The sequence below is a fragment of the Athene noctua genome, chromosome 3, assembly GCF_965140245.1.
Source record: "Athene noctua chromosome 3, bAthNoc1.hap1.1, whole genome shotgun sequence".
Taxonomy (NCBI): Eukaryota; Metazoa; Chordata; class Aves; order Strigiformes; family Strigidae; genus Athene; species Athene noctua.
The window spans coordinates 24,827,418-24,852,333 of NC_134039.1; the positions used below are offsets into that span (position 1 = coordinate 24,827,418).

The 24,916-nt window shown below is 39.5% G+C and overlaps 1 protein-coding gene across 1 annotated transcript in view; it reads left to right on the plus strand.

Moving 5' to 3' along the window:
• The first annotated feature begins 4,380 nt into the window (after positions 1-4,380).
• Positions 4,381-24,916, plus strand: part of IRAG2 (inositol 1,4,5-triphosphate receptor associated 2) — a 39,411-nt gene continuing 18,875 nt past the window's right edge. The window contains exons 1-18 of the mRNA XM_074901161.1: positions 4,381-4,975; positions 5,759-5,869; positions 6,621-6,801; positions 7,020-7,096; positions 7,176-7,254; positions 8,187-8,345; positions 9,533-9,650; positions 11,046-11,096; positions 12,227-12,304; positions 12,837-12,893; positions 15,030-15,089; positions 15,195-15,259; positions 15,349-15,445; positions 17,025-17,156; positions 17,448-17,549; positions 20,338-20,501; positions 22,086-22,200; positions 22,653-22,815. Coding sequence (XP_074757262.1) covers positions 4,381-4,975; positions 5,759-5,869; positions 6,621-6,801; positions 7,020-7,096; positions 7,176-7,254; positions 8,187-8,345; positions 9,533-9,650; positions 11,046-11,096; positions 12,227-12,304; positions 12,837-12,893; positions 15,030-15,089; positions 15,195-15,259; positions 15,349-15,445; positions 17,025-17,156; positions 17,448-17,549; positions 20,338-20,501; positions 22,086-22,200; positions 22,653-22,815 — 2,404 coding nt within the window. The remainder of the gene's footprint in view (positions 4,976-5,758; positions 5,870-6,620; positions 6,802-7,019; positions 7,097-7,175; positions 7,255-8,186; positions 8,346-9,532; positions 9,651-11,045; positions 11,097-12,226; positions 12,305-12,836; positions 12,894-15,029; positions 15,090-15,194; positions 15,260-15,348; positions 15,446-17,024; positions 17,157-17,447; positions 17,550-20,337; positions 20,502-22,085; positions 22,201-22,652; positions 22,816-24,916) is intronic.

Genomic DNA, 24,916 nt, shown 5'->3' on the forward strand with positions numbered 1-24,916 from the left:
TGCTGCTGGATCCCCCCCATCACTGAAATTACACATCCTTTTGCAGAGCTGAATAAAATAGCACAAAATACACAAGCTGCTTCAGTTGTTGCATGACGCTATGATTCCACCTGTCCTGAAGGAATACAAAGGAAAGGACTTGTTACAAGTGCTATTTTTAAAATTAGAAACTTTATTGTGAATTTTTATATTACAAGAGTTTGCACCCATGCAGCTTAATAGCTTAACTGTTACATGGTTAGACTTAACTCTTTACAAGGCCCTGTGTCATTTATCATCTGAAGTAATGTGAAGAGGAAGCTGACTAAACCAACGAGACTCTTAGGAGTGTATCAGACACCTAGCTTATGTCTCAGACCACTGTTTCCTGTGCCCCCGCTTTTTTCTCCATCTTTCTCAGTTTAAACTGCAGGGTCCATAGGCAAAGATCATTTGCTCCTGCAGAGTGCCTAGCTGTACAGCAGCACAAATAACATCTTTACCTGGAGGAACCTCCCTGAGTAGAGGTCACTTGTTTCTGTCAGGATATGAAAAAATAGGCGTGCTGTATTAATATGGGAGGACCTCTCTTCAAACCAGTAAGTTAGAAGTCTTCCCACACACGTATATCTCTCAAAGATAAGAGAAAACAGAAGAAATCCTCACCTGGATTGGTTTGATCTCAGAGTTGTTATCTCTATATCATTTTAGGAGCTTTACTCCTGGAATTGAGACTGTCTAGTCAAAAGCACCAACCTGCTAATCAAACCAGAACCAATTGCATCAGCTCCGCAGTCTTTGGTAATGCTGCTGGGTGACAGCACTTTTATTTAAGAGCTTTCTCACAAAACAGGGAACAGAAATATCAGCTCACTTCCACATTTTGGGTTTTAATCACAAAACACCTGTGAGAGCACTTCTTACTTTTTTTCCAGGAGTACTGAAATAGCCTGTGGTAGATTGGGAGATGTCTTTTCTCCAAGTGTTTGGAGAAGTCTGATGGGCTGTGCAGTTAGTAGGTACTGGTCAAGCAGTAATATTTCCTCAAAAACATTATTCTATTTCCAGTTATTTGTACAGCTTATACCTAAAGATCCACAGTGTTAAAATGCAAACCTTTTTGAGACTATAATAATAAAAAGAATACTTGATTAACAGTTTTAACGACAATTTTTTTTTTTCCTCACACCCAACCAATGCAGAGCAGACAGCAACAAGACTCCTTAATACACCATCAGACCAAGAGAATTAAACACTTGCCTTCCTTTAAAAAGTGTTAAGAAATTTGAAGTTTATACAGTTTCTGTGTTCTCTGCTCTAGCTGTCACAGAAGAAACTAGGAGAGATCTGCTCCTGCCTGAAATTTTGCAGCAGGTGGGAAAAGTAAGAAGGAACTACTAATAGAAGTAAAAACCATCCCAGGTACCTAAGTTCAGATACAGCAGTAAGCTACATAATTATTTACTCACTGTTTTAAAAATAAGGGTAGGAGAGCAGTGAGACTTCAGGATGCACTGAAATTCCAGGCAATTTATTTAACAGCTGTAGGAGAAATGTGAGAAGAAAACAAGAAGGGCCAGAAAGCTGGAGACTGATGTGTGATTTGCACCTCGCTGCCCCTTGAAGCCTGAGAGCTGAGTGGCAGGCAGCCACAGGTGTACCTTGTAAGGCTGATTTTCCAGTAAATGAGCCCTCTCCTAATTTGAGGACTAAAGTTCATTTAGCTAGTTCTCCTCAGAGAAACAGGTAAAACAGGTTTTTGTTATCCTGTGCTATCTCTCCTAGGGAGCAATAGAAGGTATTTTTCCATATGCTAGTGTAAGTATGAGGTCTTGGTCTGGGATGGTTTTTGTTGTTTTGTTTGTTGTTTTTTTTTTTAATGGGAATTTACAAGCAATGTATAAAAAGCACAGTGTAGGTAAAATGACTAATATTCTTTAATAAAAAGTTACTTATACCTGCTTAAAGACTCTTAGAAAACATACTTAAATCTAACTGAAATGTTTTTAAGTTTTTGTTTTAAAAGACTTTCTGTATCTGTAATATAGGGGACTGTTTCAACTTCCTGGCATTTATTTTTGAGGACTAGATATTTTGAAACAGCTGTAGTACTAAAAAGCAGTCTCTTTCCTAAAGTCATTGTGAGATTCTTACTTTTTTTAAAAAATATTTTTTCCTGTGGCTAAGGACATGTTAATAATTACAGCAATAACAGTAGAAAAATAAATTGAGTTCTTGACTGTATATATAAAACCTAGCTGCTGGGATGCAGGAAGCTTACAATACACCAATTTGAGTAAAACACTGAGTATTTATGTCTATTTTAATCTGGATTAATAAATACTTACATGTGATTTTTCTCTTTATGTCATAAGCTTATACAAGTGCAACTCTTGTGTTAAATGTTAGTGAAGCACATTGCTGGCTTTGAGAAAATAACTATTTTTTCTATCTAAAAGAAAAGCAGGGAGATAACTTGTGGAAGTTTCCCATTTTGTGTCTTGATGCACAGTTTGAGTAAAAAGGCAGAGTTCAGTGAAGTCTATATCCTTTTGGGTGCAAGCTGGTATTTGCACTACACAGGGGGCAATCCCTTCAGGATCAAGGTAGTCTGGTGTTCTGCAGGCAACCAGGTCAGTGCCACTCACATGCTACCTTGTGAGCTCTAGTTATAAAGCTGCTGTTTAATTTCCCTCTCCCTCTACCCCCAACAGAAGTCTGGTTTGTGATGATGCTAGTCTGATATGCTGGCTGTGAGTAAAACCCAATCTTGGAAGATCTGAGGATAGTTGTTTTCAGTCATGTAGGTTATATAGTTAACATGCACTGGGATCTTCTCTGCTTCTTACCTTAACGCAAGTGGTGTGGTTTTTGTGTGTGTGTTTTGGATTTTGTTTTTTAATACTACTTCTCTCAAGTTTATATACAATATAGTGTATTTTCAGAGCTGAGGAGTTGAAAGTGATAGAGTGATGGAAGTAGGTATGTAGCTGCAATATTGGGTGCAAAATATCACTTAACTCAGATTCTTGGGAGCTTTATCTGTTACGTTATAAGGGATATATTACTAAAAAAATTAATAATGATCTAGGTGTCATAGCTAACTTTCAATAGTGTTGCTTGTCTCCCTCTTGTTTCTTTCTGATGATTAAGATCCAGTCAAGCTGCTGATGCCTGTCACAGTGCTCTGTTCAAGTCCAGTCACATTCAGTGGGTTATACTGGCTGGTGGATGGCCTTTCTCAGTACTGATGTTTAGCAGATGCTCCTTTTTGGGGTGAGAAAATGTGGGTGAAGACTGCAGTGGGACAGTGTCAGATGAAAGCCCCCAACTATCACTTCAGAGAAGCTGTTTGCAAGTTGCATGATAGAGATGGATATCTCACTTGAAATATGGCTTTATCCCTGCAAAATGCTGTGCCTTGGTCACACACACATACATATCTTACTGGAAATATCTTTTAAAATATTGCCTGGGAGAATAGATTATAAAAGTACAAACAGAAGTGAAGTGCCTTTGTAGGGTATGTTTCTTGGGTAATTCCCTGTGTGGTAGCGTGATAACTGTAGTTGTTCTTGTAGGTTTGATTTTCCTGCCTTCCCCTTCCCCATTCCCCAACCCAGTACCTGCAAAGATCAAACCCAGAAAGACAGCCTAAAATTTTCCTGAAAGTAAACTTCATTTAAACCTTGGCTTCTGAAACCTGTCACAGGATGGTTTTGAGAAAGCTGCAAGCTCTCAACACTTCACACTGACTTGTGTGGCTGTGGCTGCAGGGTTTGACTGGGAGGACACAGAAAGCGGTCAGTAGCTGATAATGTCAACAGTTGTAGGAGATACCTTCAGTATCAGTTGTTGCTGTTACACCTGAGCAAAAAAACATGTAACCAGGAAACATGATACAAATGTGATCAGAAGTAATAGTTACAAAAATTGTGTGAGACTTTTTCTTTTTAATGAATGCTTTTTATATAAAAAGAAATATCCAGTCTGGGATAAATTGGTTTGAATATTGGTTATTGGTTAGTGCTTCCTTTAAGCAAAAAAGATAGTCAGCTTCTAGGTTGAAGGGAGACCTTCAGTTTTTATTTTTATTTCCTGCCTCCCCAACGTGGTTATTGTATTTAAGAATAAGCAGTGAGGTTTCAGAAAGTATTTCTTTCTTCCCTCCCTTTTCCAAATCCACATCACTTCTAGTTCCCTGGAGAGCTAAACATCATGACTGAAAGTTTCTGTCACAACTAGTGTGTGAAAGAGGGATTTTCAAACCACTGTATACTGAAGCTCTAAGTTGTCTGCTGAACAGAAAAATTGGCATGAAGAATGTGTATGTTGATCATCCTGACTCTTATATCTTGTCCCTATTATTTCCAGATACTTTGCAAGACAGAAGAATTGAAAATGTCTTCACAACATGGAGCTAACAAACGGCATCATAATCCAGTGGACAGTATATGCAGAAAGATCAAATCTATCCAGATGATGGACCAAGTCTCTAACCCTGCTTTGCAGATACCAAAATTTCAGTCACAGAACTTTGACAGTCCACAGTGCAATATAAAGAAAAATCTAGAAGAAATACTGAAGAAAATGACTTCTAGAAGTCATGATAATAATGATCCATGCTTAATCAGTCCCAGCAGTGACAGTGTTTTCTCTGCAGACTTGCAGGTGCTGTCGCCTTATCTCAGGCATATCTCTGATTCTCATTCTGCAAGTGCTACCTTTTCAGTCATTAAAAGCAAAGAGAGATCCAGAAACTCATGGGTGCCAATGTGCCACATGGAGGACTGTTCTCCGTATTATTTCAGATCTGGAGAGGCTAATACCCAGAACAAACTGTGTGCTTTATCAAATACTGAATCTAAAGATGTGCCTCATGAACAGAAGTATCTTACGTCAAGTCCAAATTTATATTTCTTCACATCTGATAAAAAGTCAGAAAGCACTGTGCTCCAATCTCCTGTGCCAAAGAGATTATCTTTGAGTGAAAGAGGTAAAAAAGCTGTGGGGAAAAAAACCCTCCCACTCCAAAATCCTAGACATCTGAATATTCAGCATACATAGATGACATTTATTTACTACTTAATGATACAATTTAGAATCACTTAAATCTAGTAAGACTGCAAAATGAGCTGAATAAAATATTAAACTTTCTCAAAAAAATATTAATGTGAATAAGCAGTGAGGAAGTAATGAGTCAAGTAAAAAAATTTTTCTAATTTGCTTATTCCTTTCTGTGGATAAGAGATTTGGCTAATAATTGTCTGCCTTTAATATTAAAAGGTAAATTAGTTTGGGTTTTTGTTTTGGTTTTTTTTTTTTAAATAATTGTTTTATTAATAATTTAATGTGACCGTGATCATTTCTCTACAGTATAGCTGAAGGGGGAGGGAAGAAATAGCTGGCCTCTTAAAATATTCAGGTTTATATGTTTATTTCATGTAAAAGAACATCCAAAGTTGCCCAAAATGCATGTGTAGAAGTATATGGTATAAACCAGTTTTCAACTCAGAGGCTCTGGCTATGAAGAGTTCCTGGTGTTATTTGGCAGTCAAAGCTCTGGTTTTATTGGGGGGGGGGGGGGGGGCGGAGAGCTTGATGGTCGGTTTTGGGTTTTATATCACCTTAAAAAAAAAAAATCTTTAACAATTCCCATTCAAGCTGTTGTGTTATGCGTGCTCGTGCTATTACAAACGTAATATTGTAGTTAGAAGCTGTGGTGCACCAGTTACTGAGAGAAAATAAAGATGGACAATAACAAACTTATCCTTCGTAGGATGGAAGCAGTCAGTGGGGTACAGAGCTGACAACATGTATGATGTGAGCTTGATCTGTGAAGAAGACCTACTGACCACTATATTCTGTGCATGTGATATAGACCATACAGGTTTGACAGTGGCTTTTCATGGCTCCTTTTTATTCTCCTCTCACCACATTTTCAAGGCTGAGGTCATGTTATGATTCCTGAGACATGCCAATCTGTGACATGCTTAGTCTAACTAGCTCACTTACCTAGGTGGCTGTATGTGTGGCAGATGCAGAATAAATGCCTGTGCCTCTTCTGCATGGTGCCTGTCTCTTCCCTTCTCTTCCCACCCAGCCCACTGCTGATCTTTGCTTTATTTTAATGCAGAGGAAGTAGAGGAGCAATGTGCTTCTAGCAATCAAACTTATTGGAAATGACTGTTTATTTCTTTTACACTTTTTCCTGTTAGAAAAGAGAGCTTTGGGGAACTTCAGAGCAAGAGATAGTTCCTCTGTATTCCACCTGACTAAAAGCTGTAGAGAAAGGAATTGTCCAGCAGAGTAAGATAATGTCAGTCCCAGGGTTTGACCAATTTGATAAAAGACCTGAAAGTAGTAACATAACAAATGTGCTGAGTTTGCTCTTCTTAAACTGAAGTCCACAAGACTAGTAAACTGCACTTTCACACTTCCATATTCAAAAAATCAAACAGAAGGTCTAAACTTTTCCTTTCCAGGTTACACTAGAGCTGCAGGGATCAGTTGCTTGTCTACAGCTCTTGAGGCCAATTGAATACACAGTAGTGCACATCAGTAGCATGCCCTTTTATAGCTTGTTATAATGGCCTACTAGACTTCAGAGTCTGATGTGTGGACACCTGTATCTATTTTAGGAAAAGTAGCAGTTTCCCAGATAGTTGATTATTTGAGACATACAACTAGTCGGGGATCGGAAGATAGTGGTCTTGAAGAGCTGTGCAACATGCTTGATCCAGATCAGAAAGATGTTTCCGTGGACCTGGAAACATATCATGCCATCATGAAAGAATGGATTGAAGACTGTAAGAGAAAATGGTAATAGCTTTTTATCAATCTATACCATAAAAGCCTCTGTGAAACCAGGAGAGTAAAAAGTTCTCCTGTGTCTTGCACATTCCATATTCTGGAACAAAGATGGTATCAGGACACTGACTGCAGTGTGAGTTTTGGCTGAAAGCTTTTAAATGTCACAAAGTTAGTAACCAATCCAGTGTCATACTTATTTTGTGACTCTTTATGCTTCATTGTTTTAGGGAAGATGGTGCCATCAAGGAACCAACGGCAAGCATGGAAGACCCAGAATTTAAAACATTTAAAAACACCTCTGAAGGTGCAGACCATTTTATTCAATTTTTATTCAGAAAAACTCCATTTTCTTACTCTATAACCAAAACTCCCACCTCTTTCAGCAAGAAAGATGCATGTCCAGATGAATGTTACATCAGGAAGCTTGGAGGCCTTTGGGGGTGATGTATCTAAAGGAGACATGTAAGTTCATTTAAGCAGTTCTTTCTCACAATTTAGTACTCCTAGCTTTGAATTACTTGAAAGCAATTCCTAGAACTGCTGTTGCAGAAAGTTATCTTGGCAGAGTTTGTAATGCTGGCCTTAGTCTGCACTAGCTCTTGATGCTATCATGGTCTTCCTCCAGCTTCTTCTCAGACTTAAAAACACACTAGTAATTTTTCTTACTGATATCTTGGTCCTTCTGTGTAATTTGCCTTTTTAATTCCCTGTGGTCAGAGTTTTGCCATGTGTTTCTTTTCAAACTGGTTCCTTGCCTCTCCCAAGTTCTTAGATGTATGACAATAGAAGACATTATCTCATGAAAATCTAGTCCTTGGTTTTGTTTTGGTGTTTTTAATAGGCATGACTGACTTGGATTCGGTTAATAGTAAAGCACTTAACAAACACCAGAAGTTTCGAAGATAACTTTTTCATTTTATGCATAGTCAAAATTCTTAAGATCTGCTTTCTGATGGTTCCTTATCATTTCTCAGTGTCTCAAAAGGGTTATTCTTGTTCAAGTTTCAGTTGAAAGCATAAGTGGGGGATGCTCTAGGGGAAAAGAAAGTATCCAGAAATTTTAGAGTTAACACAGAAGTATTGGTGATGGTCAAAGAGGTGATTAGCAAAAGCTTAAGACACTGTCATGAAGCCATGGAATTGCAGGGAGCATTAAAAAAAAAAAGTGCTTAAAAGCAAAATGTTTCCCGATGTCCATAGAATTAGAGAACTATTCAAAGATGATCCAATATCTCTTTGCAGAGCAAATGACGAGGCACTGTAGCATTGTAAGTATTCTGTGGGCTCTCCTTTCACCTCTATGATATTGCAGCAACAGCATCAGGATTTTTAGAAAAGTCGAAATTAAATCAAATTGCCTTTCTCAATCTTTCCTGGTTTTGTTACTGGAACAGGGACTCTTCTGACTTGATAACCTGTGTTGCGGACCTGCAGTACAACAATCATAAGCTTCAGGAAGAGAATAACAAACTGAAGCTCACACTGGAAGCTGTGGATGAGACCAACAATAAGCTATTGGCAGATAATAAAGATCTACATCAACAAATAAAAAGGTGGGAGGCCCTGATGACACCAGGTCTACAGGGTAATGGCTGTGGGCAGACCTATCTTCTTCCAAGTGGTCCAGCCTTGCTTTATGCTTTTTGCCTCACTGGTGCTTCAAGACAGCAACTTTCTTGACTTAATGTAGTATCTGTAAGGTTTAATCCTCTTCCCTGATTGTTCTGCTCTGTACCTCCTGGTTCTTATGAAATCAGTCATTTATCTTATGAAATGAGCATGAGATACTGCAGGTGCACACAGGCAAAAACTTAGGGTAAGGAAAATCAAATAAACCTTTTTTTTTAAAAAAAAAAAAAAAAAAAAAAAGCAGGGGGGAAGCTTAACATTATGAAGAGACTAGCCAAGCACTTCGAAGGCTTCCAAAGCTAGACCACAGACTTGCTGCCAAGCAGAGTGGAAATGGTCACATAAGAGCTATTTTGCTAGTCCCTTGAGGAACTAACATGAGTTGTCTCACTAGCTTAGTATTGCTGCAGCCTGGGGATGCATGCCATGAGTATGAGCCTGTTTTTACAGTGAGTTCATAATGCTCATCTGACCCAATTAATTCAGATGTGAGATAGTTATGTCAACTGCCAAATCACTCCCAGTGTCTTCTGGGAAGATTAAGGCAAGAGTCCTGCAGTGTAGCTGCATAGGATGTGTGCCCTCATGTTGGACCATGTGCTCTGGGGTGTTCTGCAGCCCAGAGTGAGCCAGGAAAAGGGCCTTGCCCCACTGGTTAAATATACGTTGTTTGGGATATCAGATCAGGATAAGAAAATGATGCAGAGCTTATCCTTGAAAATTGAACTGAAGTTATTTCTGTAGCTGCTAACAATAAAGCATTGTAAAAGTGGGTTTATGTGCTTGGGTAACCTGATATATTTGACTGTGACAAGCTACGTTTTTAGGTGGATGCAAACAAAAGTGTGTTATCTTGGATGCTGTATTTGCCTGGGATTTCATCCCTTACTTTGAGAGCGTAAGGGGGTGATAAATAGAGGGTGAATCCATGAGCCTTTATTTACTGGACGAAAACAACAGGCTTAAACTTGATTGTTGCTCTTCTGTAACATATCTGTGCCAAAGAATAAGTCCCTCATGGCTAAAAATCATGTTCTTGGTATTTCAAACCCATCTAATGACCAACAGTAACTCTCTAAAGGTTCTTTGGATTTACTTCCCCCCCATGCAGCATCCAGCATTTTGTGCTGAAAGCCAAATCACTGGAAGAAGAGCTAGAAGAAGCAAAAACCAACCTGAACTTGTCAGAAGAGATGAGACAGCAGATTCTCTGCCAGACTAAACAGCTAGTAGGTGCTTTTATTTCTTAGCTTACACTGTACAGCATGTCACACCTTGCTGTAACAATGATATGACTGCTCAGACTGTAAAAACCAGCAGTATGACCTTCTTTGTACCAGTAGGTACTAAGGCTTTTTGAGAACGTTTTTTGAAATGTGATTTATTAGTGTTATGAAAACACTGTGAAGTTTTCGCATGGTTTCTTTAAAAATTGTCTGTTACAATGAAGAGGACAATTAAAAAGGCTAGTTTTGCATATAAACATGCCTAAAGAGAACAGGTCTTGTACTGCCGTCACTGAGCCCTCTCTGTTTTGAAGTTGTGATATTCTGCCAGAAATTCATGTGACTTTTCTAGAACCAGTAGGGACAGGAGACTCTCTGTTCAGATGTCCACACAAGATGTCCATATGGGCTGGCAGATATGATAAGGGCCTATCAGAAACCTGTCCATTCTGGGCTGACAGCTGGAAGCCAGGAAGCACACCTTGGCATGTCTCAAAGGGCACAAGCTGCCTATGTGAGAGTGTCTGAATTGTACCCCAGGTGTCTGAGTAGCAAAGCCTGTGTGAAAGGTGTAAAGCAGCCTGGTAACAAGGCTGATGTGGCTGCGGCTTTAGCAGGTGTTGACAGACACAGAGTTAGCCTCTCTGATCATTTGTTTGCATTGCTGCCATGTGTGTTGTTCACACTACAGTGGCATCTCTGTGTGTTGCTGTGTGAGTGTAGCTGTAAATTGGTGTTCCATAGGTCTGTGTGCTGCTGATGGTGGGTATTTAGAAATCAAAAAAAGTCTTCCATGCTGAGCAAGAACACAAGAATCTTTTTTTGGTGCTATTCTGCTGCAGTGTATGTATGTTTTTGTTTGGTTTTAATTTGAGATTACATGCATAATTCACCTTGTGAGAAGGAGGTGGGGTGGGAGAGAGAAATATTATCAGAAGTTTTATAGTTGTGCTTATAAGTCCCTTAGTTACTGTTCCCTGCACAGTGGAGGGATACTACTACCTTTCTTCATAACTGATGTGAAAAAAGCAGAGCGTGGCACACAGGCTTTCTAGATTTGTCTGAACTCAAGCATAAGAACAACTAGACTTGCTCGCTGGCATTGAATACCTCCTTCCTATTATCTAGTGGTCTGAGTTTTACTCTGATTTGAAATGCCTGTGTCAAACCCTTCAGTGACGGTTCATGAGCTGGACCAGTCTCAGCACTCCCATTTTTGCTGGGGTCTCTGAAGCAAAAGAATACAAAACCACAGCTTCATGTTGGGCTCTAGATGTGTTTGTGGTCTGTTGCTTTTTGGCTTTGAATGTTGAACTAGACATGCTAAAACCAGTTTCTTTTTTTTCCTCTTTTTTCTTTTTTTTTTTTTTCCCCTCCTCTCTAAATAAACGTGATCAGGAAAAAGAAAATCAGTCTCTCGTCATCAAAATTACTTCTCTCCAGGAAGAGGTAAAATAAATCATGACTTTGCAAGTAAATGTTCTTGTCAAGCTAAAGCTCACCATTAAGAAATGAAATGTTTGCCAGACTTTGAAGGCTGACATGCTAATTAGGGTATCAAAATACCTTATATTTTACAACGATTACTTATAAAACTTTATATCCTGAAGTTGCACTGTGCTTCAGACTTTCCATCTGCTGGGTAACTACGGATACGAGATTGGGGAAGTGTGGGGGACAGAGACAAACAGCTGCTTTTTCTCTCTTTTTTCAAAGTTTTTTAGACAAATATTTCTGGTTAACATAGCTGTAAATATACTAACTCTACTGAAACAGTCTCCATTTCATATTTACTTCTCCTTCCCTCTTTAAGATTCAAAGGAGGAGCCCTGTATAGAGCTGTAACTGGGAGGAAAAAAAAAAAAAGCAGTGTCTGTGGGCTCCATTCACAGATGGATCCATTGACACTGACCAAGGACTTACAGGAAGTTTGTAGGGAATATATCACCTTGTAGTGAAGCTATATCTCTAGGCTCCCCCCCCCCCTTTTTTTTTTTTTTTTTTCCCTCAGATAAATATTCATTCTTTTATTTCATTTAAATATTTTATAAATCAGTATTTATTATCTGATAAAGTTATAAATACTTGCTTACAGCCTGTATTTTAGGCCATTGAGGACGAAGTAGAGAAACAGCTTAAATAATACATAGTAATGAAAAGAAGCACTTCGTGGATTCAGGAATCTATTGCCTGTTATAACAACACGGTAGTCGTTGTTTTTTGTGTGTTTACCATGCTCAAGATTAGTCTTTCTGAAAAAGCTCATAAGTCCAAATAGCTGTTAAATGGCCTCTTTCCACAAATAATTCTCATTCTTCAGGCTTGAAAGCTTTTCTTTAGCTTTCTAGGTCAGGTAGTGCTTATGGGGTTTTGTCATTTAATAGTGCACTGGAGAAATAAAGGAAAAATGAGCAGAAACAGTTTCAGTGGGGCAAGCACATACAATGTATGTGTGTAAGATGCTGGTAGTGCTTTAGAGTAGGCAGTAGCTTGGGGGTGGAGATGTCATTTTGCCTTCTCCTTCAAGGAGAATCTGTCAATCCATTCAGCTGTGCCTAAATACTTTGTATCTTGTTCAGAATATTAGGAATAGCCTGGACTCCGATGGATTTCAAAAGAAGATTTTGGAGCTGTCTAAAAATGCATCAGAACTTCAAGTAAGCATGTCAACTCTAGAAGGAATGAAAAGACAGCCTATAGCTTATTTGGGTCTAGTGAGGGGAATTTCTACCTCTGGACAGTAGACAGCCATGAACCTGTCTGTATAAAGAACTGCAGTACAATCATAGCTTGGATAGTGTGACAGGTTTGACTAAGTTGCTGTCTGGAGGTAAAAAACTGGGCTAATATAAACAATCAGCGGTTACATTCTTTCCTCTAAGTTAAACCTCTAGGAAACCTTTTCCCTCCTCTGTGAAAAAATGTTAGAAAGTCATGCCTTGCTGAAATTATTACCCTGGACAGACAAGAGGAAACAAAGGTGACTGAAAGCTGAGAAGTTTTTCACTTTTAACTGGATACATGATTTGAACTTTGAAACAGACCATGCAACATATTTGAAGAAGAGTTTGGTTTTTCTAAGCAAGGAATCTTGATACCCTTTTTCCCTTCCAAGTATGAGATAGGAACAGACTTGTATGATAGTGCATACTGATGATTGGAATTATTCTTGATCATTTCATTCTTTAGATCCAAGCACATATCTATGAGAACACTGTGGTGAGTAAAGAGGCAATCTTGATCCAGGTTAGTTGCTTTTACTTCATTACTGTATTGACTGAAAACACTGACTGTGGGATGATTTGTAAAAAGTCAAGGCAGTAGTCTTCACTGTGGCATTTTTTTTCTACTGTTTTCACATTACAGAACCTGATCCTATAAATGGGTTCAAAGTAAGCAAGATCTGCTTTAGGACCTGGTTATAAGTCAGCATAATTAAAGGTTTCAAGATTTTTCTTTTCAATTAAAAAAATAAGTAATCACAACCTATTAAAACAAAACAAACTTGCAAACTTCAGAAAACTGTAGAAAGACTTCTAAATGCTACTTCCTTCAACAGCTGGTAAAAGTACGTACCTGCAGAAGATCCTTCCATTCATATTTTTTACTTAAAGTAAACTTTAATTTTTGTGTCAAACCAGAAATAATGATTCAGAGCCCACTGGAAAATCAAATTTGTCCTTTCTTATTACTGAGGTGTAAATATGTAGGCTTTGCTGAAGAATGAACGTTTCTGATGTTTTTAAACTTGTGTTTTGTATTAGAAAATAAACACATGAGACTACATAAGGGTGTTGGCATTCTCTGGATTCATAATTTATGCAAACATCCTTCTAGGCTAATTTCTTAGATTTTCTATTTAGCAGAACATGTTCTAAATCAGCTGATGAAATATTTGACTATTAGGCTGTCTGCAAAAATGAGTGCACCTGAATTCAAATAATAAGAGAGAACCTAGCTTCAGTGTGATCTGGCAGATAATTTTGTAGCTGAGCGGTTTTTTTAATAGGATTTTTTTTTTTTCTTGCCAGAAGCAGCTTAAGCACACACATTTTTTTCTTTAAAAAAAAAAAATAGCTTTCCCTTTCTCTTCCTCAAATGATTCAAAGCTTTTTTTGGCTTCTGTGAGATCCTTTTGTTTTAAAAAAGCTTTTTTAGTGTATTGGCTAAATGGGAACTTTGAAAACAGTCCACTAGACGACATGTTCTTGTAGGTAAAGGTGACTGCTTCTTATAATCCTGAAGAAGCTGGTGTGAAAAACTGACTTTTCTTGGCATTAGGGTTTGTGGGATAAGGATTTACCTGTAACCTAAAAAACCCTCTCATAGCTCTTTATCCAAAGATAGATTGGGTAGGATTGATGGTCAGTGAAAATGAGTGTGGCAACCTTTCTTTTCCAGGCCTGCAGAAGCTATGTGAAGATAGAAAATACTTTTTTTTTTTTTTCCCCTTCTTTTTTTCTGGGGGGAAGTGGGGATGGTGTTTGTTTTAGTTTTGTGGTGTTTTTCTGTTTTTTAACTTTCAGCACCATACATCAGTTGTCTCTGCCAAGGCTAGAAACCTGGTTCTGTAACATCACTTTTCTTGATTAGCTTTCTGTGTATTTCATCTCTTTCAAAGAAATGTTTTAAAGAGGAAGAGTAGGAAGAAGTCCTAAAAGGGGTGAGAGGACCAGAAGTCCTACTTGAAGTTCCTAATTTCTATAGGAAATGCTGTTTGTGCAGTGTCTTCTATTGTAATGACATAACATGATTGAAGCCCATTGCTAGTTGGTGAAGCTAAGAAGGCTGCTACTTCTACTAACTCCTCAGTCTTACCATGAGTGTTGATATGTTCTGTATCAGCCCTTCCACTAGGCCTTCTGCAGAGCCCTTCACTCTATGCCTTTAATCATGAAAACAAATGAGAGTAAACTCAGAACCTTGAAACTTGTTTTAAGGGTTCATTGGGATTAACACTCATGCCAGTCATAACGTAGTCCAGATTTTCAGCTAAAACTAGAGCCCTTCTGTCCAGTTTAATCTGCTATTGCTGACATAGAAAGTAAGACAGGTAAGTAATAAATTAAAACACAGTAGCTGGAAAGAGTTTTTCTGTCTCCTTAATTTTAGGAGTTACATAGAAAATGTTTCCTGAGTACTTTCTGTTAGTCAATTACCTTGCATATTGTCTATATTCTTTTAAATTTGACACTGTATTTGTTATGTAAAATTAAGATGCTGCTCAAACCTAAATTGCACAGCTTACTGCTGTGATATAGGATTGACTATAGTGCTATTTTGGTTACAAAGCATCGTAGCCATAAGTATTACAAACGCACTTCAATGTGCTAGTTGTCAGGTTGTGTACTTTAAAGGTTCTTTTCTCTACAACCTCTGCAGAAGGAGCAGGACATCAAAGAACTGAAGTTAACCATTGTGGAGTGTTCCTCAATAATAGAGGTATGGGACTGATTTTAGTTTTGACTATGAGGAGAAAGCATGCATATCCTATGCTTATTCTACATGACAAACTAACACTCTAACCAGGTCTGATGTATGTTTTAGACTTTGCGGGCAGAAAAAAATAAGCTACTGGAGAACATGCAACACATGCAGCAAGAGCTGATCTCGTGAGTATTGTGAACAAGTCCCAGGAATGGAGTTCCTCAAAAGTAAAAAGAGGCTGATGCAGATTTTTTTTTTTTCCTGCTTCTTTTAGAAATGGGTTGAATTTCCCATTGTGTAAATTTAACAGTAATATTCCTGAAGGGATGAATTCACTGCACTGTGAACTGGAACTTGCTCAGTTTTCTGAGGTATGAATCAAATCTTTATTGAATCTCATCCCACTTGTCTTGCATCAGTAAAGGAAGAACAAAGCTCATTCCTGGTAGATAATTAGTAACCTTGGAACTTAAAGCCATTAATCCTAACACTCAAGCTTAGAATGTGTTGTCCCAAGTACATTGGAGAAAGTCCAAAGCAAACAAAACACTGATATCTAAAAAAATGAGACCTACAAAGTAAATCTGGAAGAGTTAGGGTCATGCATTTAGCTAGCAGAACAGACGGATAGAAGATATGAGTTTTCAAAAATATAAGGGCTATTATGCTGGAAAAAGTTATAGTCTGTTTCTTGTACTGCTTATACTGGACATGAACAATGACTTTCAATTGCAGGAGGGAACACTTCTTTTTCTGTGCAGTCTAGTGTAGTGAAAAAGAAAAGTAAGCATCTTGACAAGGTATTCTTGACAAGGTATTCTTTAAAAACTCTGATAAGCATTAGGTACCCTAATCCCTTCCCCATCAGCAGGTACAACAATCTTCAGAAGTCCTGTCCAGCTGTCTTTTTTTCCTTTTTCTTTTCTTTTTTTTTTTCTTTCTCTGGGGTCTTTGGATAGTGACTTGGAGAAGGACAGGAGAGGCATCCTTCTGATGAATCTGGTGCAGGCTGACAAAAGTCTTAGTACTGTGGCTGAGCCTTTTGGTTTAGAGTTAGTGTCCCCACTGTCCTCTGCAGAACACCCAGCAGGTGCCTTGGTGACTTTTGGGAACTGCACTTTTGATCAGACACACTTCACATAACACTGGAATTTTGGTCTCTGATTTACTGTTCCTATACCATTCATCACTTCCAACTCCTAGAAAAAACTATTTACATGTAAATCCAGAAAAAAATATTTACATGTACATTATGGTTTTGGTTCAGATTATCTGAGTTATCATGTGCTCATTTCCCTAAAGACATTCCATGGAGCCCCATCCTTCCTTACAGTGCTTTCTTCCCTTCAGATGCGAGCTCTGCAGCAGAGCTGAAAACAAATATATGCTATTGCAGTGATTTTTCTTGCAAGACTTCACTGTGCTACTACTTCCTTTTGTACATGGTACATTTGCAACAGGAAAAATTCTGCTAATAGACTAAAACTACAGACCCAGAAATAGGAGGTTGTACTTGGCTAGGCAGCTCTGTTTCAAAAGTAACATATCCTGTATTGCAGCTCCCCACAGCTGCAGTGAGTCACTGCATTTACCTCTCAAATGCTGTAATTAGATGCACTTCCACCAAATCACCTGTAAAGCAAGTAAGGGCTCTGCTTATTCATCACTGGGTAAAGCTTCTGAATAAAGATAACTAATTATTGACTTTTTCTTGCCTACTCCTGGCATGAAAATGTATGTTAGATCACTCAGCAGCTTGGCTGCCTTGCTTTTTTAAATTCCCATGACATGATGGTTTTGAAAAGATTTTACAAGCTTCAAGTTTCAGTAGCTCTGACCTTCTGGCAAATATGATGCAGGGTTACTTCAGAAAAGTCTAAATGTCATTGATGCTGGTTTGTAATAAGGAGATGTCAAAACAAGCTAGCTGGCTCTTCTATCTCTTCAAAGACTACCGAGGCTGAATGGATGTCCCTGGATGAAACACTGGACCGTGAAGTGCTGGTTTTACTTCAGGGACCTGAATATGAGGGAGAAAAATTTAAGAGTATCATGCAAAACCTGGTCAGTAGCAGATCTTATGTGAATAAGGATGTGGTCTTCTATCAGCCTTTCAATTAGGATTTCTCCAAACATTGTTAATTAGATTGTGTTTGTTCCTTTTGAAAAAAATAAAAATAGCTTCTTTGGGGAGGGAGTGAGTGCATGCTTACTGTAACAATATCACTTGGCACCTACTCTAATACTGTAATTTATAACCTGGGTAATTCTGGGGAGCATTGTGTCAGACTAGGAATACCAGGGTTTGGATTGGGAGTTCTTCGGTTTGGTGTTTTGTATGTGTGTGGTTTGTTGTTGTTTGGTTTTCCCCAGCAAGAGGAAGCCTCTGAGGCAGAGGAGCTTGTCATGACTTCTTTACAATGCATAGAAGTTCCTGATGTGAACATGCAACAGGCTTGGGAAAGAAAACTTATGGTAAGCAACTGTTTCTCTGAAGCTATTCTATGAAATTGTGTGGCTGTGCAAAAACTTAAGGTGGGTATCTTACTGCTATGTATATTAATTACTTGAGATCATACCAGTCCATTTTGAGGTCTGGAATGGCTGTATGGAGAGAAATATCATTTTTAACATTTTTTTAAGGAGAAAGGGGGTGGCTGCTCTTCACTTAAATGCTGTACTTTTCCTGACTTGTTTTGTGCAAGATCTCATTTTGTTAAAACTATGCTTGAAGGAAAGGGTAGATAAAGCAAATCGATTTCAAGAGGAAAATGAGGTCAGATGACAATACTGTATTTTGTGAGCTATGAAGCTTTTCTGCCTACTGCATGTTTCTGTATGCCTTGAGCACCCATCTTCCCCTGTACTCAGTCTGGCTACAGTACTGGATGATTTCACTGTCAAAAGGAGGAGGGAGATGGCTTTATAAGCAGATTTCTATATCAAAACCTTCACAGGGTTTGCTTTCTTTTGAAAGGCAAAGTTTTCTGCTTTTACTGGACCCGCTCCACAGGAAAAGCTTCTAGGCTTTAGGAAACTACTGGCTCATGCATTGATGTAACTTTTTGATGTTGACTAAAATCTTCCTCCTTCAAAGATATCACAGCTGAAAAATGCTTGTAAACTTAACGTTCACGTTGGGATTGTATTCCCATTAAACATGTGAAGCTTAAAAACTTTTGGTGTGGATGTTGGCATTAATCATGGTAAATTAGTCCTGTTCTGGCTCCTAGAGAGTGATGTGTTTGGAAACTAAGCTAACAGAGGATCAAAGAACAACAAGATTCTTAATGAAAGGTCCTGTCCTTCTGGGACCTGTGGGGAGGGGAAGTGACTTCATGTCAAACATATTGTATTCACCAAGCTAGAACAACCCAGATATGTAGGAAGTAGCGTATATAGAACTGAATAACAGAAAATCCAGAAATAGAAATATTCATAGTAGTTTCTTCCAGCCTTAAAGAAAGCTTTCATAGAAAAATGAATTAAATCTTGGACCATGCACTATCACTTGAAGCCTAAACCCCACCATTTTCTGTAAAATATATCACGGACATGTTTTGCTGGCTTTTAGTATTTTTAAGTATGTTTTAACATATATTTTAGTAAATTTAAATAATTTAGTAAAGTAAATTTTAAGTGTGCCTGTATTTTTGTGTGTATGTGCATGTATTTAAGCATATATAGATGATAGTAAAATTTTTTTTTTGCCCTTCTCCTGCTGGATGATAAGACTGGCCATGTGCCCTGGTAAGCCTATGCCACTTAAGTTGTCGAAACCATGACATTTCCAAGAGCAAGTGCTGCCTGCCTTGGCTGAGAAAATGATCTTCAGGATGTGGGAACTAGCATATAGTGGCATTCCAAGACATTCTAGTAAAACTATCTAGCAAAACTGCTCAGGCCCTTTTTTTTTTTTTTTTTTTTTTTTTGTAGCATGATACTTGATGTGTTATGCTTTTTTTGTTTGAAACTCATGAACAGCATTAAACTCTAGCTTGCAGGTAGATACCGTGGCATGTATTTGTAGGACTGATGTCTTCCCCTTTTTGAACTAATGTAAAATCCCAGAAATATGAACCTCATTCTTACTTGACTTCTGTTTGGCTCTCATTAAGCATTCTTTAAAAGCTGAGGACTCTATTTTGTATGTTCAACTGAACAAGGTCAGAGAAAGAGGCCAGAATTCTTCTTTTTCAGTACTTTATCTGCAAGACATTGTTCAGAGAAATGCAGAGGGTGCAGTGTTACTTTAATGCTTTATTTTTACCCTCTTCTTTTTCTACCTACAAATCAGAGGTAAAACTAAAAGCCTTTGTCACAGGGGTCATCCCTTGGGCAGATTTAATCTGCTAGGCATGTTTAGCAAACTGAAATAATGATATTTTCTTTTTATTATTATTATGCATTAATACAAACTCAAATTGCTGCCAGTGGACTTAGTTATACTTTGAGGAAAGGGTCACAGAAGTCTAAATTATGAGTTTTAGGGTTTCTTGCAAGAGGGTAATTGTTAAAACTTCCCGTTATGAAATATGGTTTTTTTGTTGTATCTGGGCATCTTGTGATCGAGTTTTTCTGGGGTAAGTTGTAAAGATTCCCTTCTGCACCATGTAATCTCCTGCCATGCTTACAATAAATATTTGCTAACCATGTATTTGTTTTACAAGGGATAAAGAGGAAGAGGACTATCTGTGTACCCTACATCTGCCAGAAATAAAGGCTAAGGATGACTTTTGACTTAGTAACCTTTTGAAAAAAGTGGAAGCCATTTGTCATATTGAACTAGCATATGGAAGGCTTATGTTTTCTTGTGCGAACTGTTACGCGTTTGCTCCATCTTAAAAAAAAAAAAAAAGTCTTAAAGTACTAACACTCAGCAGGAGTTTAGCCTGTCTGTTCTCACATCCTGTCCAATTCAGGAGCTGGAAGGCACAGGTTTGAAGTTTAGGTAGCTTTGTTAGACTGCCCAAAACACTGTTTTGTACAAACAAACACCTGTTTCTTCTTTATAGTATCTTCCAATGAAATGTATTTTTTTTCCTCATTTATCTCTCTCTTCCCCCAACCAGATGCTGTGCATCAAAAATAGACTAAATATTGTCAGTCTCTTACCTTTTTTATAGCTGACAGTTTTAGTTGTAGGTGATGAAACTAAATGGTGGAGCAGGAAATCAATTCTAATCATGTACATTGGGGCTCTGGTTTACTCTCTGGCTCTGCCTATCTAACCACATGGCAACTAAGTTTCAAAATTCCACAGGTTCTCAAGCAAGAGCTAGGAGAAAAGAGACACCTTTGGATCCAGAAACTTAATCTCTTGCAAAAATACAAAGAATCCCTAGATAAGGATTTTATTCAAATGGCAGGCAACTTGAGGAGAACCAAGACAGAGCAACTTCACCTAAGAAGAGAGCTCTCTGCCAGGTACCACCACAAAGCATGTGTGTCTTGGTTCTGTTGGTTGCTTAGCTATTTGGTGTGGGGGGATTGTTTTGTTTTTGGCTTGTGTTGGGTTTTTTGCCTTGTGGAACAAAATTTACTAAATTCTGAAGACTCTTTTCAGAGAGGAAATTATCTGCTGTTTTGGGGAGTGGGTTTGGTTTTAGTATAACGTTTACACTATGTGGGAGTTAAGGTCTGTGTCTGAAGTAACATGATCTTGGAGATGTCTTTGAAAACATCAGGGAGACCACAGACTGAGCAGTTAAAGCAAAAGGGCACTGCCTATCTAGCAGGTGCAACCATTATATAATAACTGCTGATTTTGTGAGAAGCAGAAGACCTGTAAAATATATGCCTGAAGGTATTATTGCTTTGGGACAATTTCTAGCCCCAGACAATATAATGTCTTATCAAGGGTATAGTTTCAATTAGTTATCTCATATGAAAATATAACTTCACATTTAATTTATTGGCACGTGGTTCCTGCTATGAGTTTTGATATTACAAATGTGGCAGCAAGAGACAGCAGGGTAAACCTCTGCATGTCCACCCTCCCTCTTCTCCTCAGACATTCAGGAAAGTAGTTAGTCAAGGGGTTTTTGCCAGAACAACTAAACTTGTTGTCTTTGTGGAGCCCAGGCTTACTTAGTGTCAACCTTCTGCTATGCTACACTGAATGTAAATTTTTTGCGCTCATGCCTTTACCTGGGGTTGGTGTTTAAGCAGCTTCCTAGGGCTTACCATGCCTGAGAACTAATGTGGAGCAGTCATACTGCACTTTTGCCTGACTTATCTTCCATTTAATGTTGTTAATGTAGACCTCCCACATACTTTCCCTTCACTTGAAAAAGAGCTGATAAAAATAAGGGTGGCTTAGTTTCTTAAAGCTGCCTCTCTATCAAAATTGTTTATGGTGCTAGCAACAAGAAAATAAATTATGAAGGTGAGTTAGCGAAGAAATGGGCAAAGGGCTTCTGCAGGGAAAAAGAAGGGGTTGCTAGAAAGCCATGATCTTTAGCACTGGTTCTGATGGCATCTGCTTGCTGTCAAGTGAAATACCTTCTGAAACACTGGGAAATGAATCTGATTAAGCTGTGTATCTGCAGTAATAGCTCCAGGGTATCTTTTCTAGAATGACTGACTCTGTATCTGATTGCATTGTCTCATCGTTTGGGAGAAACAGTATTCTTTTGACCAAATGGCAAAATTTTGCCCCGCTAAGCTCGTGCGCTTTGAAAGTTCTCTGGATATTCCACAAGCTTCCACTGTGGTACCCAGCTGGCTGGGGCTGACACAGCCATTGCACTGTTCAGCTGGGGACAAACCAGAGAAAACCTCCATCCCCTTCCTAATTCTAGAGCTGCTGTAGAAAAGCTTTGTCTGCCTTACTGGCTTGAGTTGTGCTTCACAAGAAGTCCCTGGTGCTGCATCCTGGGGAGCTGCAGTATGTAACAGCTGAATGTGGTTCTGGATGAGTGTCTCAACGATGAGCATGTGTCATCTCCTGGGCATGACTGCTCTAAAACGTCAGTAACGGATTGTGGTTTGTGCTCTGTCACCCCACAGGCAACGTGAAATAGAAACTGTCAAACAGTTACAAGAAGAAACTGCTGGCCAGGCAGAAGCCCTTGGTTTAGAGCTGCAAAAAGCTACAAAGCAGCTTGAGGATGCCAGCAAACAGGTAAGGGACAGTCTAGTTCCTCCTACACAGGAAACAAGCAAACATGCAAAAGGCTATGTACAATGCATTGCTGCTCTTGGGGAAGAAAATCACATGTTCGGAATGGAGTGCCTCACTGCAAAAGTGGAACCAGCAGAGGAAGTAGAATTTGAGGGGGTGGTGACAACAGTTTGCTGATGAAAGAGGCAGCATTGCATATTTGTGGTGGCTTAAAAAAAAAGATAAAAAGCCCCAAAAATAGCTTCCATACACAGTCCACCCCAATGTAAAAATGCAGAAGTTCACAAGGAGCTTTATCACTTCCTGAGAAAGAACAGAAGCAGTTTGGTTTCATTTACATGAACTGTAGAAGCTCCTTGTGTTAGCCAGGCTGTTTTGGTGGGTTTTTTAGTTTTTTCCTTTTGTATTCCCTTCTTTTTTTTTTTTTATCTTAAATATTGCTTTGTGCTTAGGCAGAGGATCAAGTTGAAGCCTTTCACTCTGCTTGTGAGGAAGCAGCATCCCTGAAATGCAAGTTAGAGGAAGCCATTTTTGAGCAGCAAAAACTCAAGGATGTAAATGCAGCTTTAACAAGCACTTGCGAGTTGCTCCAAGAAAAGGTGGAAGACGAGAAAAGTGAGTAACTGCTGGCAGTGTGCCAGCATTCACTCTTGCATGGGCAAAGCCTTTATGGTTTAGTTATGGCAAGGGTGGATAGGACAGACTGGCACGTCATACAGTAAAATATCTGTTCTCTCTTCCCTCTCTCTTCCCTCTCTCTTCCCTCTCTCTTCCCTCTCTCTTCCCTCTCTCTTCCCTCTCTCTTCCCTCTCTCTTCCCTCTCTCTTCCCTCTCTCTTCCCTCTCTCTTCCCTCTCTCTTCCCTCTCTCTTCCCTCTCTCTTCCCTCTCTCTTCCCTCTCTCTTCCCTCTCTCTTCCCTCTCTCTTCCCTCTCTCTTCCCTCTCTCTTCCCTCTCTCTTCCCTCTCTCTTCCCTCTCTCTTCCCTCTCTCTTCCCTCTCTCTTCCCTCTCTCTTCCCTCTCTCTTCCCTCTCTCTTCCCTCTCTCTTCCCTCTCTCTTCCCTCTCTCTTCCCTCTCTCTTCCCTCTCTCTTCCCTCTCTCTTCCCTCTCTCTTCCCTCTCTCTTCCCTCTCTCTTCCCTCTCTCTTCCCTCTCTCTTCCCTCTCTCTTCCCTCTCTCTTCCCTCTCTCTTCCCTCTCTCTTCCCTCTCTCTTCCCTCTCTCTTCCCTCTCTCTTCCCTCTCTCTTCCCTCTCTCTTCCCTCTCTCTTCCCTCTCTCTTCCCTCTCTCTTCCCTCTCTCTTCCCTCTCTCTTCCCTCTCTCTTCCCTCTCTCTTCCCTCTCTCTTCCCTCTCTCTTCCCTCTCTCTTCCCTCTCTCTTCCCTCTCTCTTCCCTCTCTCTTCCCTCTCTCTTCCCTCTCTCTTCCCTCTCTCTTCCCTCTCTCTTCCCTCTCTCTTCCCTCTCTCTTCCCTCTCTCTTCCCTCTCTCTTCCCTCTCTCTTCCCTCTCTCTTCCCTCTCTCTTCCCTCTCTCTTCCCTCTCTCTTCCCTCTCTCTTCCCTCTCTCTTCCCTCTCTCTTCCCTCTCTCTTCCCTCTCTCTTCCCTCTCTCTTCCCTCTCTCTTCCCTCTCTCTTCCCTCTCTCTTCCCTCTCTCTTCCCTCTCTCTTCCCTCTCTCTTCCCTCTCTCTTCCCTCTCTCTTCCCTCTCTCTTCCCTCTCTCTTCCCTCTCTCTTCCCTCTCTCTTCCCTCTCTCTTCCCTCTCTCTTCCCTCTCTCTTCCCTCTCTCTTCCCTCTCTCTTCCCTCTCTCTTCCCTCTCTCTTCCCTCTCTCTTCCCTCTCTCTTCCCTCTCTCTTCCCTCTCTCTTCCCTCTCTCTTCCCTCTCTCTTCCCTCTCTCTTCCCTCTCTCGTCCCTCTCTCTTCCCTCTCTCGTCCCTCTCTCGTCCCTCTCTCGTCCCTCTCTCGTCCCTCTCTCGTCCCTCTCTCGTCCCTCTCTCGTCCCTCTCTCGTCCCTCTCTCGTCCCTCTCTCGTCCCTCTCTCGTCCCTCTCTCGTCCCTCTCTCTATACACATGCAACACTTGGTATAGAACCATGGAAACTTCATACTACTTCTTGCTCATTTGCTAACATCAACACCTCTAATGCTTAGGTAATTAAATATTGCAGTGATTTTTAAATTCATTTCTTTTGAAATTCTGGAGTGTATATCACTTGCTTATAGGAAAAAAAAAATGACTGCCTTAAGCCCACTGAACTTTTGGGCTCAGGCGTGCATTTCCAAGGGCAATGTGACTAATGCTCAACAAATACGTGCATTGTAAACAACTTTATTTGCAACTACATTTTGTCTTGTAAGAAAATTTGGAGTCTTAGCTCTAAGGCATAACTGTTATGCACTGATCTTCTTCTGCAAAGAGAGCTAGAGTAAATAAAAAGAGAGAGAATCCCAAATTTGTGGAAGAGACTGGTGACACTGACTTAAAGAAGAAAAAAACCAACAAAACGAAACAAGACTCCCTGAAACAACCACTACTACTCTGAAAATGGCTGAGAATTTGGCTTTAAATGACTCCAGGTAGTTTGCAGAAATACCTTTCTGTAGATAAATAAAAATAAACTGGTAGATGAGTAGAGGAGTTGCAAAGTGTTATGAAGAACAGGGCTGACAAACGAGGATGGGAGTAGAGGAGTACAAGGCTTTATACTGGTTCCTGCAGAAAG